Source organism: Apodemus sylvaticus, chromosome 3 (assembly GCF_947179515.1).
Source record: "Apodemus sylvaticus chromosome 3, mApoSyl1.1, whole genome shotgun sequence".
NCBI lineage: Eukaryota > Metazoa > Chordata > Mammalia > Rodentia > Muridae > Apodemus > Apodemus sylvaticus.
In genome coordinates, this window is record NC_067474.1 from 101,123,759 (window position 1) to 101,137,299 (window position 13,541).

Genomic DNA, 13,541 nt, shown 5'->3' on the forward strand with positions numbered 1-13,541 from the left:
ATTTTTCTCTTTATGTGTTTATTTGTATATTTTCATTTAGTGATAACTGCCCCTTCTCTCTTAAGAAAAAGGGCTAGTTTTAAGCATTATATAGTCTCATACATTATGACTGAGGTTGCAAAATAGCACTTTATTTTGTAATCTGTAAGTAAACAGTGCTGCTTGTGATTTTTTTTTTTTTTTTTTTTTTTTTTTGCTATAGAACTATCTGTAAGATTATGTGTGTGTGGCCTTTTGAAGGCTTGCCAACATGTATATTTTTCCTGGAATTTGGAGTTAAATTATTATATTCTAGTTTTAATGTACTTGATTCCAGGGTCATGCTGACTTATGTTTCACTTGCTTTTTTTTTAATGGTAGAAGACTCATATGGTAAGTCCATATTCCTGTAATAGACAGTCTAAAAATCTTTGTTTCTTGTCACTTTGCCAAAAATGAATAATACATTGAGACATGAATTCTCCTCTTCATTCTGTGGTTACAAATAAACAAAGATCCCTCTGGGTTTCAGCTTCATCTTATGGAAAATAAAAGTTATATCAAATGAAGTTGACCAAGACTTAAAACCTTTCTGATTTTATTTATTTATTTATTTATTTATTTATTTTAGACATGGACTGATGTAGCACTGACTTTTCTGGAACTTACTCTATATTCCAGACTGGCTTCAAACTGACAGAGATCTGGCTGGCTGGGCCTTTGTGTGCTGGGTGTAAAGGCTGGGTCATGATGCCCAGCCTTTCTTACTCTTATCAAACAAATCCATTATTCTTTTTTCTGGGTGATAAAAATCAACAGCGTGGAATCAATCTCAACTGATTTCTAAGTATAATATTGTATAATATTGGTAACTATATAAATGTTCTTATACAGTAGATATATTATATAATATATCCTAAGAGTATTCTCATTGCTAATTACTGATGCTCTATCTACACAGAGCAGCCCTGTCTCAAATTTCCTTCCTGTATCAACTAGGAACTACTATTACTCTTTGCTCACAGCCTGGCCTCTTTCAGTACTTTATATAAGTGAATTACATGGTATTTTTTCTTTGTTCCTGCCTCGCTTCTCTTAGCATAATTCCTTAAGGCTCAGCTAAGTTGTTCCATATGATAGGCTTTCCTTTTTGTTGAAAGCAGAATAGCACACACAGCACTGTGTTCCTCTACCCAACCAGAAATGGTACTTTCTGTTGTGAATAATTGTGAATCATGATTGTAGATAATGCTACAGTGATTATGAGTTTGTAAATATTTTCTTGAGGTCCTCGGTTCAGTTATAGGCAAATGTTAAGAAGTGAGTTTACTAGATCATATGTTAGTTTTGTTATTTTTTTTCACTTTTTACTTTGTTGATTTAAAGAAAAAAATCTAATTTTTTTGTTGCTTGATGTGTTTGGTTATTGTAACTATTTCTTGATTACCACTTGTGTAGAGCATCTCTTTGCTTTTGGCCCTGTGCCTTTAGCTCTCAAATAAGTGCTCTGCAGTGTCTAATCATCTGGTTCTAGCTGTCCATATACACTCAGCTGCATTGTCTTCTGGGTGGAACTGAATCCCTTAACCTTAAGTGAAATTACTAGTGTGCCAGGACCTGCAGTTGTTAACTGCTTCCTGTCTGTCTGGGAGCTTTTTGCTTCACTTCTTTTGCTATTTTTTGTTAGTTAGTTTGTTTGTGTTTATTATTACATTCCTTCTTTGTTTTCTTTTGTGTATTTTTATGGTTATTTCCTCTACAGCTACTATGAGCATCATATAAAATATCATTTAGGTACAGTAGTCTTTTTCAGCTGATACCTTGTGTACATAAATGCCAATCAATATATAAAGCCTGCCATTTACTTTTCTTTTTATGTTACTGTTACTGTGTCTTTTATTTGTTTCATACCTACAGTATTTATGTTTTTGCCTTTTAATTCATTTAATAGAATTAAAAGATATATATGGGGCAGCAAAATGGCACCACAGTAAGGGCGCTTGCCGCCAAGCCTGATGGTGTGAGTTTGATCCTCACAATCCACAGAGTTGAGTGAGAGCACCTACTCCTTCAGCCTTCCCTCTGACCTCCACATGCACACGGTGTCCTCCCTCTCTCCCTCCCTCCCTCCATCTCCAGCCAAGTAAATGCAAAAACATTGTCTGTGTTTTCTATGATAAATGTCTCATTACCATTTTATAGGATTTTGACTGTCTGTATTTACTTTTCCAGCGAACTTTCTAGTTTTCTGTGCTTCTGTGTAACTGCTTAGTGTATTCCTTTTCATTTAAGACAGCTCTCTTTTAACATCTCCTTTTAGACAGGTGTAGTGGTGATCTCATTTAAGCCTTTACATATCTGAGAATGCCTTTCTTTCCCCTGATATTTGAAATGTTGTGTTAGTTTTGCTAGTTACAGTATTCTTGGTTTGCATTCCCCTTTTTAATATTGCATTTAATTGCATAGTTGCATAAATGCATTTAATAATATGCATTTTCTCCTACCTGCCTATGAAATTTCTGCTGAGGAATCCCATGTTTTAAATCAGTTTGTTCATCAAAGACTTGAACTCTGAATCTGAAAAGAGAAAGCCTTGTGCTTTATGACCACAGATACAAGACAGTGGACAGAGCTTATTGACCTGCAGAAGAAGTAAAATCCAAATATTGTGTTGTTTCTATCTGTGAAGAGCAAAAGCTCGAAGAGCAGCTGGTGTGAGAGCTGGTGCTGACATTCAGTAAAGAAACAACATGTCTGTGTGTCGAAGGACAACAGCAGTCCATACTTCCCGGCTGAAATAGTTTTCATAGATGTGCTTATTTTGTTTTTTTCTAGTGCAGTGTATCTTTGCTTCATTCTTTCTACCTACATGGTTACTATGTCTTTTTTTACCCCAATTTTTATTTATATCTATAAATAAAACCTACATTGCTACCTAATTGGATTAATAATAATCCAATAATTGGATTAATAATAATATGTCTTCCCCCAGTTATCTATTTTCATTACATAATCATTGCTTTTTACATCTTAAATGTTGCCCCCTCTCCTGGTACCCCCTCATAGAATTCTTACCCTTATCCCTCCTTCCCTTTGCCTTTGAGGGTGTCCCAGCAGGGTATTCCCACTCCCTGGGTTTATCAAGTCTCTATAGCATTTGGCATATCCTCTTCCACTGAAGCCAGACAAGGCAGCCCTCCATGACATATGTACTGGGGGAAGAGCAACAGTTTCAACTTTTATGTCTTAAGAATGATATAGATGATACAGAATCAAAGATTATTTAGTGTAAACATTTCTGATATATTTTTTATATTTTTTATTTTTATGGAACCAGATAGAGAAAAGGCTGATATTTCTTGAGGTCCATGGCTCTTAAAGCAACTCTACTTTTAGGACATACATACAGCATTTTATTTATCTACTGACAATATAATTAAAACATTTGTTTAAAAGCCATATGATTAAATACACTGTTTTATAAAATGCCACTAAATGCACTGATTGCCATTTCCAGAACTAAGAATCTGTCAGTGTCCTGGTGGAAACCGTTACACAGAAGATAATTGATTGAGACCCGTGGAAGGCAATCTAAGATAACCTTTTGTTTTTAATTAAAATGGGAAATAAGAAGCCAGTTCATAAATTGTCTTCCTTCATTTGTCCAAGCTGTGAGCAATGGAGTTTCTGTTCCAGGAAGCCCTGTTACCTGTGAAAATCCTTAAGAATTCTGGCTGTGTACTGTGAGGTTATAGCCTGCAAAGCCCATGTGCTGCCGTGATATACTGTGGCCAGAATCATTAGCAAATTAATTTTTTAGCTGTCACATGTATTGGTGGTAGGGTTAAGAAGACATTTTTCCTTCTTGAAAGTAAAGTCAATGCCTTCTAAGAAGCTTAGAAGAAATAGGCTTCTAAGATAGAAGAAAGAGTAAATACTGGATACAAGCCTTTGAAATGTCGAGTGTAGAAGATTAGTTTTTGGATTACATTTTGTTCTATCAAGCTAAGATTTGGATTATATAAAGAATTACACATTATTTTAACTAGATGTTTTTCATGTTCTTTAGGGACAGCATGTTTTGTTTTTGTTTTGTTTGTTTGTTTGTTTTTTTGTCCAGACAGGCTTTAATTCACTATATAACCCTGGTGTGCCCCAAACTTTTAGTCCTCATTAGCACCCCAACCTGTAGACCTCCTCCTCTGCATCCTCAGAGCTGGGATTGTGGTATGACACTGCACCCAGCACTTTTGTTTGTTTTATCTTTTTTCCTTTTTTTCAAACTCAAAGAAAAAAACCACATAGTAATTTCATTGGATGCTGAAAAAGCATTTGACAAAATTCAGCATCCTTTCATGCTTAAAGTCTTGGAAAGAATAGGAATTCAAGGCCCATACCTAAACATAGTTAAAGCAATATACAGCAAACCGGTAGCCAGCATCAAACTAAATGGAGAGAAACTTGAAGCAATCCCACTAAAATCAGGGACTTGACAGGGCTGCCCCCTTTCTCCTTATCGTTTCAATATTGTACTTGAGGTACTAGCATGGGCAATTAGACAACATAAGGAGGTCAAAGGGATACAAATTGGAAAGGAAGAAGTCAAACTATCATTATTTGCAAATGACATAATAGTGTACCTAAGTGACCCAAAAAACTCCACTAGAGAACTCCTATAGCTGATAAACAACTTCAGCAAAGTAGCGGGTTATAAAATCAACTCAAGCAAATCAGTGGCCTTCCTATACTCAAAGGATAAGCAGGCTGAGAAAGAAATTAGGGAAATGACCCCCTTCACAATAGCCACAAACAGTATAAAGTATCTTGGGGTGACTCTTACCAAACATGTGAAAGATCTGTATGACAAGAACTTCAAGACTCTGAAAAAGGAAATGGAAGAAGACCTCAAAAAATGGGAAAACCTCCCATGCTCATGGATCAGCAGGATCAATATAGTTAAAATGGCCATTTTGCCAAAAGCAATATACAGATTCAATGCAATACCCATCAAAATCCCAACTCAATTCTTCACAGAGTTATAAAGAGCAATTCTCAAATTCATCTGGAATAACAAAAAATCCAGGATAGCTAAAACTATTCTCAGCAACAAAAGAAAATCTGGGGGAATCAGTATCCCTGACCTCAAGCAATACTACAGAGCAATAGTGTTAAAAACTGCATGGTATTGGTACAGTGACCGGCAGGCAGATCAATGGAACAGGATTGAAGATCCAGAAATGAACCCATACACCTATGGCCACTTGATCCTCGACAAAGGGGCTGAAAACATCCAATGGTCAACAAATGGTGCTGGTTCAACTGGAGGTCAGCATGCAGAAGAATGCGAATTGATCCATCCTTGTCTCCTTGTACTAAGTTTTTTTTTTTTTTTTTTTTTTTGAACAACTAGAATGTAATTGCGTCTTTTCTCTCCATCTTTGTCCTCCCTTCAAGGTTCTCACGCCCCTGCTCTCAAACTTGTGCCTTATTTTTCTTTGTTATTATTACATATATATGTGTATAAATATGTGAGTACAATCTGTAAATTCTGTTTAGTATTGTTAGTATTTGTATGATTTTAGGATTGATTATTGGATAAAGAATTAAGGTGCTCATAGCCAGGAGAAATAAACTTCCTCTCTCATTAGCTGTTAGTTGCTTATATTTCCTTCTCTTGGGGTAGACCCTTGTGGGATTCCCCTTTCCCATTAACGTGTATATTGTCATTGTCCTTCAGGTGAGTTTAGGTAGCCTTACTGTGGAGGGATCCGAAGGGAAGCATCTCTGTCATCTCTGTTGTTTCTAGAAGACTCTCCCAGCAGATTTCCCAGTTCTTTGACTCTCAGAATCATTCTGCCCACTCTGCCCTCCATGTTCCTGAGATGTAGGTTCAAGAGTTATGGTCTAGATGTATCCAGTAGGGCTGGGCGCACTGCAATCACCTCTATGTATCACCAGTTGAGTCTTTTTTGTCATGGTCTCAGTCTACTCCAAAGAGAAACTTGTTTGATAAAGAATGAGGGCTCCATTTTCCTTTGGGAAGAATGATAAGTATTTAGAATAACGGAGAAATGGATAAAAAAATGTGGTATATTTACACAATGGAGTACTATTCAGCCATTAGAAACAATGTATTCATGAAATTCTTAGACAAATGGATGGAGCTGGAGAACATCATACTAAGTGAGGTAACGCAGTCTCAAAAGATTAATCATGGTATGCACTCACTGATAAGTGGATATTAGCCTAGAAACTTTGCATACCCAAGACATAATCCACAAATTAAATGATGTCCAAAAAGAATGGAGGAGTGGTCCCTGGTTCTGGAAAGACTCAGTGCAAGAGTATAGGGGAATACCAGAACAGGGAAGCGGGAAGGGGTAGATGGAGGAACAGGAGGAGGGAAGAGGACTTATGGGACTTGCGGGGGGGTGGAGACCCAGAAAAGGGGAAATCATTTGAAATGTAAATAAAAAATATATCAATAAAAAAAAAGAATACAGTTAGGAATTTTGTCATCCACTGAAGAGGTGATAGTAGCGTGTCCTCTGAGATCCATTATCTCACTAGCTCTGGGTAGGTGGGTCAGTTTATAGTACCTGGTATGATTTTTCTTCTGGTAAGCAGGCTTTTAGTCCAATTAGATAGATTTTTTACCACTAAGATATGAGTGCCACTATTACACCTTACAGACAGCTTGCCATGCTGGGTATTGTTGTGATCTGTAGACTTAACAGATGAGTTATATAGGAGCATTGATGGCTTCCTGCTTTTGGCAGCTTGCATAGCTCCTTTTGGTACTAAGAAAGCTAGTCCACAGGGAAGAGGTTTCTAGATTTGTAGTTACAGCTCAGATCCTTTGAGTCCTGTGTCAGAAGTACATAGTGTCTTTAGCAACAGGACTTAACTTTAGTCTCTAGGAGGTGACCAAGAATGCCCAGTTCTGGAATTGAATTTTAAAGTGTCTTATTAAGCTATAGTATGCATAAAATTCAGTTCACTCATTGAAAGTGTATAGTTTAGTATCTTTCAGTGTATTTATAGAGTTGTACAGATGCTTGAGATTGTTCTAGCTTTCAGCATCCTTGGCTTTTAGGACTCATACCCCAACCATGTGACTTTAGGCATGTCACTGAATGGAATCAATGTGGGAAATAATACCTTAACATTTATTCTTGTGACCAATGCTTCATTTTATTGTATAATGCATAGATACAGAAAGAAGGGCTTATAGATATGTGTTAAACTGCTCACCTCCTTTGTAGGACCCTGATTTTAATTATTTCATATGAGAATAACCTAATTGGATATATCTCTATGTGGAGTTGTTTACTGTTTTGTGTAGCTTAAGTGCTGTCTGTTTGAACTATAAATTTCTTATGGGTAGCCCATATATTAACTTTCTTATTATTTGGGGTCATATTTGTTTAAGAAATACAGGTTTTAACTCATGTTTTAAGTTCCTTATCATAGAGTTGGAATATTAGTATGAAATTGCCATTAATAACAAACAACTGACATTTCTAAACCTAGTTCATCCATAGTCATACTTTCACTTTGAAGAAATAAGAGGTGGGCATTGATTCTTAGAGCTCAGACCTAGGCCTAATTTACATGTCCTTTAAATTTGTCTTAGGTGCCAAATCTGATTCCAGTTTTGATGTTCAAATTGGGAAGACCCTTGGACCCTATATCATACAATTATATATTGTATACTTTGCCTACTCTTGGTGTTCACAAGGTTAGTACATCACTTGACTGATTATTTTTAGAGGTGTGTGAGAAAAAGCTAAATAATTGGTACTTATTTCTATTTCATATATCCATTGACTGTTGCTTTTTTTTTTTCTGGGAGTGTAGAAACCTAAATGGTTGGTATTGATTTCTACTTCATATTATGAAATTTTAGGACCTAATTTTACCAGGATTATTTCTTCCCCTTTTATTTTTGTTTTATAGCAGCTAATGTTTACAGATAAATTTAGGAATCCTTTTAAATCTCTAAATCTCTGTTTTCACATTTGCTGTTCTCTAAGATTAGGCCCTTTGCTCTCCAAATTGCTGATTAGTTCTTCCCCAAGCTATCTCCCTTGTTCTCAGAAGATGGGTACAAACTAAGTAAGCTTGCACTCCAGGTTTTACTTATAACAAATCCATTAAAAGGCCTTTTGCAACCTTGAAGTTTCCTTCCATCATGGAAACAGTTTAATATTTTTCTAGGTATGCATAGGGCAGATCCTGCGGGTAATTCAACTACTTGGGACCACACCACGACTAAGAGCTATCACGTTACGCCTGTTGACATCTCTGTGGGAAAAGCAGGTAAGCTTAGCTATGCACTTGTCGCATATTAAATGTGTTCCTTTTTCTGAAGATAAATAATCACGTGACAGTGCTACTCAGATTTAGTAGTAGTAGTGGGTATCATCAATGCCTACCTTGACAAATTTTGATTTATTGTTGTATATTTGATCTGTAAAACTGTCACTTGTGTTTGACTCAGAAATTGAGGACATAAAATAATCTTATTGCACTACTTCTGACATTTGTCCCTCCATTTGTATGGTAAAGTAATAGAAATATGGTTGTGATTAGAGGCTTTGTAGAAAGGGTGTGATCTGGCCACTAGTTTTCTAGGACACGGGTCTGTAAGGAAAACCTCTATAATCATAACAGCATTATTCTCTGCTGATTAGCACAAATACATTATAATTTCAAAATGCAAATGCAGGATTTAAAGGTGAAAATGCTGCATAAAAGATACTGATTATTCAGCTTGAGTTAGCAAATTACTTTTTTTTTTTTTTTTTGTGAAATGTTTTTTTTAGGATCGTGTGTACCCTGAACTGCAGCGGTTCATGGCCATGTCTGACGCACCCTCCCTCTCTGTGGGCAAGGAGCTGCAGTGGGAGAAACTGATTGCAAAAGCTGCGTCCATCAGAGATATATGTAAAAAGAGGTAAGACAACTTCTGTAGGCTGCATGCCATGAGAGGGCACTTTTCACTTAATTCTTTTTTCTTTTTGTAATATAGAAGGATGCATTATTTTTCAAAAGAAAGTATGTTTTTCCCTTTCAAATTGGGTCTTTCATATTAGTTTGTAGAGTATTTATATCCCCTTCTGAGTAATAATTTAATATTATTGTAGCATGATATATGTTACTATAATGTCACAATGACATAACATGACATTTCTCTTCTTCTGTATATAAATGTCTGAAAACCAAGCAGTAGACTGTTGTCATAATTCTTTGTTTTGTTTTTGATTTGTGGTCTCACTGAGTAGCTCAAACTGGCCTTCAACTCATGATCTTCTTGTTTTAGTCTCTTGACTGCTGAGATTACAGATATGTACCACAGAATACCACTTATGCCAGATTCTTGTAAACACTTATAATAGGAAAGGGCTCATTGTCACTTGTATGATATTATATACAGTATGGTATAACAAGGGAGAAAATGATGTTTCATTTCCTTTTGTCCTTTAGTCTTTCATGAAAACGTGAAGGCAGAGAACTGACTGCTGGTCTAGATTAGGGATAAATTGAAGAGCTGAGGCTGAAACAACATAAGCAAAGCTACTGTTGCTTAAGTTCCTTCTTCCTACGCCCACCCTAGAATGAGGTCAATTAAAGCTGAGTAGAGGAACTAGATTGGGTGCATTTGATGTAATTTCTAGTTCAGTAGCTTCACATGCATGCTAGAGTGTGGCTTGTAGGATTCCTGTGAACATGCTGCACTTCTGTCCAGGACCCCAGTGGAAATGAGTGTTCTGGGGGTATGTAGGAGGTGGCACCATTGCAGCTCACATGCATCATTCCTGTGTCCAGGAAGAGCTTGAGTCAGAATGTGTAAGAATAGAAACTTGGATTTCTTTCTCTTTTCTGTGATTACGTACAATAAAGTAAGAACAGACTACATTACTAAAAGCCACACTTATGTAACTCAAGACCTGTGTGTCTGGATGTTATTAAAACCTTGGCATGGAATAAATTATAGAGACAAGTTCTTAGCTGACATTCTTATTTTCCAGGGAAGGTTGAGGTGCAGGAAAGATTGGATATCAGCGGAGATCAGTCTTGGGAATTTACTCATGTTCTTTTCTTTCCTATTCTCAAATACATTAGTTTTCCCCCAGCTTTGGAAAATCATTTACTTTTGTGGAACAATGAGACACAAGAATCTTTTCAGGCCGCTTCATTTATTGATAGTGTATTAATTAGAAAAGGGCCTTATGTCCTTGAGACTTTCAGAGAGTAGATGTGAGCAATTGTTAGGTTTAAAGATATTCTGGGGGTGGCACAATCTATGCAGAAGAGGTAGGAGAAGAAGGGCATAGGACAAGCATGGATGAAGCCTGGTGTGGGATAGACGTACAGTCAGTTATCCCTTACATTAGTATTTTTATCAGCATAGTGATGATAAATATATTCACCATTTTTAGTGTCATGATCATGAATCATCTGATTTCCAATGGCTGATTTCATACTCACTATCTGATGCCAGAACAACCACCAGACAGAAATAGCTTTGCCTTTTCCTATAATGTCTATAAAGATTATCCATTAATTTAGTATTGTTAAACATTCGGGAATTATTGAGGGAACTGGAGGGGTCAAGGACACCACAAGAAGACCCACAGTGCCAACTAACTTGGGCCCATGGGGGCTCATAGAAACCGAAGTGCCAACTAAGAACATCCAGGAGCTGGACCTGCACTCTCTACACGATGCCAGATGTGCGGTTTGGTCTTCATGTGGGTCCTCTGACCATTGGTTCAGGGTCTGTTTCTGACTCTGTTGCCTGCCTGCCTTGGGATCCCTTTGCCGTAGCTGGACTGCCTTGGCTGGCCTCAGTAGGAGAGAATCTGCCTAGTCTTGCTGTGACTTGATATGCTAGGGAAGGTTGGTACCCATGGGGGGGGGGGGGGTCCTTTCTCTGACGAAAAAGAGAGGGTAGAATGGGGAGAGGGAATGTGAGCAGGAAGCAGGGCTGCAGTCCACATGTAAAGTAAATAAATCAATAAATGAAAAATTTTCCAATTCTGACAATAGAACTTATGACTTAGAAATTAAAACCCATTGAAAAGTACCTTCTTCAGGGCTTTATAGATAGCTCATTGGTAGTGTTGCTGTGTAAGCATCAGCACCTGAGTTTGGATCCCCAGTGCCCATACAAGAGCCTGCTGGTTCATGCCTTTACCCAGTGGTAGAGTGGAGAGAGCTGGATCTCTGCAATCTTCTGGCTCCCCAGTCTAGCTGAAAAAGTAAGCCTGTGGTCCAGTGACAGACCTTGTTTGAAAAAAATAAGGCAGAGAATGATTGAAGAAAGACATCGGATATCAACCTTTGACCTCCATTTGCCATAGGCAAGTAAATCTCCAGAAGAAATGGTACCCATGTACATGTGTGTCCCCGTGCATATGTGTGTGCTTGTGCATATGTACACATGTCTATGCATACGAATATTTTAGTGTCTTCTTTTTTAACTGATGTCTAAAAATAAGTATTATGTTGCAGCAGAACATAATCATAATATAGAGATCTTCACGAACATGTGTTGTCAGTATTGAAGGGTGAATCTTTAGTTGTTACATGGGGTTAAAAAGAATTAATGCCTTTATTATAGTCAAAAATTTGGGAGTAATAATGACTCTTTGGCTCTCATTTTGACTTGACACTGTCATTTGTTGTAGACCCTATCAGCATGGTGCAGACATGCTGGCAGCCATTTCCCAGGTGTTGAATGAATGCACCAAGCCTGATCAAGCTACCCCAGCTGCCTTGGTGCTCCAAGGCCTTCATGCACTCTGCCAGGCTGAGGTAGGTACTTCTGAACTGTTCAGTATCACTCTCCAGCTATTTTACAAGAATATAAGAGCAAATCTGAGAAAGTGAACATTTCAGTATTCATTCTAAGATTCGTTTGTGTTGAGGGTGAGGGGAGTGTAGAACGGGATTGCATGCTTGCTTTTTTTTATTTTATCTTATTTTATTTTTTTATTGGAGAGATTTTGGTTCTTTAGCTTAACACTCTACAGAGACCTTATTTTTAATCTTAGTTATTTTTGTTATGTTGAGAGGGTATTTATGGAGCTGTTGTATGTGTTTACTTTTTAACTTTTTGATTAAAGGATTTGAGAATCAGTTAAGGCAAGGAAGTAGCCATAAGTCCATGGTCCTTGTGTACTTCGAATAAATCATGAGTGACATGAAGACTGGCAAAGGAAGTGTCCCTTCCTGGTGACTTCATCTGCCAGATTGGAGACACAGAACAGACTTGCAAATCATTGCCTGAAATCTAGACTGTTCCCAGAGTGACCCATGTCAGAGGATCTTTACTGTTTTAAACAAATAGGAGAATTATAGCAAAGTTCATCCACTTGTCTAACCAGTGTTTTTTTTTTTTGAGAAAATGAGTGTGCACACTGCAGGTTCTAAGGGAATAGGAACTCTCCTAGGGTGTAGCTAATCATGGATGATGATGATGATGATGAAGAAGAAGAAACTTAGTAGAAGATAAACAACAAAACCCAATGTTTGTATGTTGTTGTCATTGTGTTAAACACTTTCTATGCCTGTTTTCAACAGTTGCAGTATAGGAATTAGCAGAATAGACCTCAGAGGAACATTTCCTCAGAATCTTGGTTTGAGAGTAGTTTGTGCTATGTGAACAATCCCTTCTCCAGACAGTGAATATAATCCCCTTTCAGCAAAGGAAGTGTCCTCAGGATGATTCTTTCAGATCTGCCGGCCTGCAGTTGAAAAGGTGTAGACCTTCACATGACTAATACAGCAAGTGATGGCTCACTGAGCTTACAGATTTCTAGTTTCTGTAGCTTCAGTTAGTCATCTGGTACTGGAATGCGCTTCTTTACCAAATTATCATTTTCTCAATAAATAGCTAGATTTTATTGTTAAACATTTTTAAACAACACCTAAGAAAACAATGTGTCATATTAATCCACCTCCACAAAGGACTATTTTTGCCCCTTTGCAGTACGTCCTTTAAATTTTTATCCCAATTAATTTTTTCTAATATAATTATATTTCATTCTTTTTGTTCCTCTAATTTCCTTACCCCGACCCATCCTCTGCTGTTAGTGTAAGGCTCAGCTATATTAATGCCCACCTTTTAGGGGATTCACTGAGTTTGTCAAGGAGTTTTCTTAACCCATTTATCTAAAACATCATTACTAACCATAGTTAGTACTGAATGAACCACTGTGTAGTAGAAAAACATTGGCTGTGATAGAGAACATCCTTTGTTTTTAGGCAGTGGTAAAAATGTACTTAATAAGTACTAAGAGCTACTAGAGTATGTCCTTTGCTTAATTCCCTTAGTCACAGTTATGCTTCAGATGGAGAGTGCATTCAGAAAGACCCTTCCCTAATACTGCCCATATTGGTGCTATCAGATGTTCCACTTGCCCTAGTTAGGTGGTGTCTAGGTAGGTAGAGTTTCTCATATTATTCTGAATAGTTCTTCTCTCTTTTCCTTGTCACCCACATAATATGTGAGTGATTTTTTCTTCCTGCAGTATCTTCTCCCTCATAGCTAA

At 37.3% G+C, this 13,541-nt stretch overlaps 1 protein-coding gene across 1 annotated transcript in view; it reads left to right on the top strand.

The window, feature by feature from the left end:
* The window catches only part of Focad (focadhesin), a 307,188-nt gene that overhangs the window by 145,118 nt on the left and 148,529 nt on the right, over window positions 1-13,541 (top strand). The window contains exons 12-15 of the mRNA XM_052176733.1: window positions 7,616-7,720; window positions 8,200-8,301; window positions 8,808-8,938; window positions 11,676-11,802. Coding sequence (XP_052032693.1) covers window positions 7,616-7,720; window positions 8,200-8,301; window positions 8,808-8,938; window positions 11,676-11,802 — 465 coding nt within the window. The remainder of the gene's footprint in view (window positions 1-7,615; window positions 7,721-8,199; window positions 8,302-8,807; window positions 8,939-11,675; window positions 11,803-13,541) is intronic.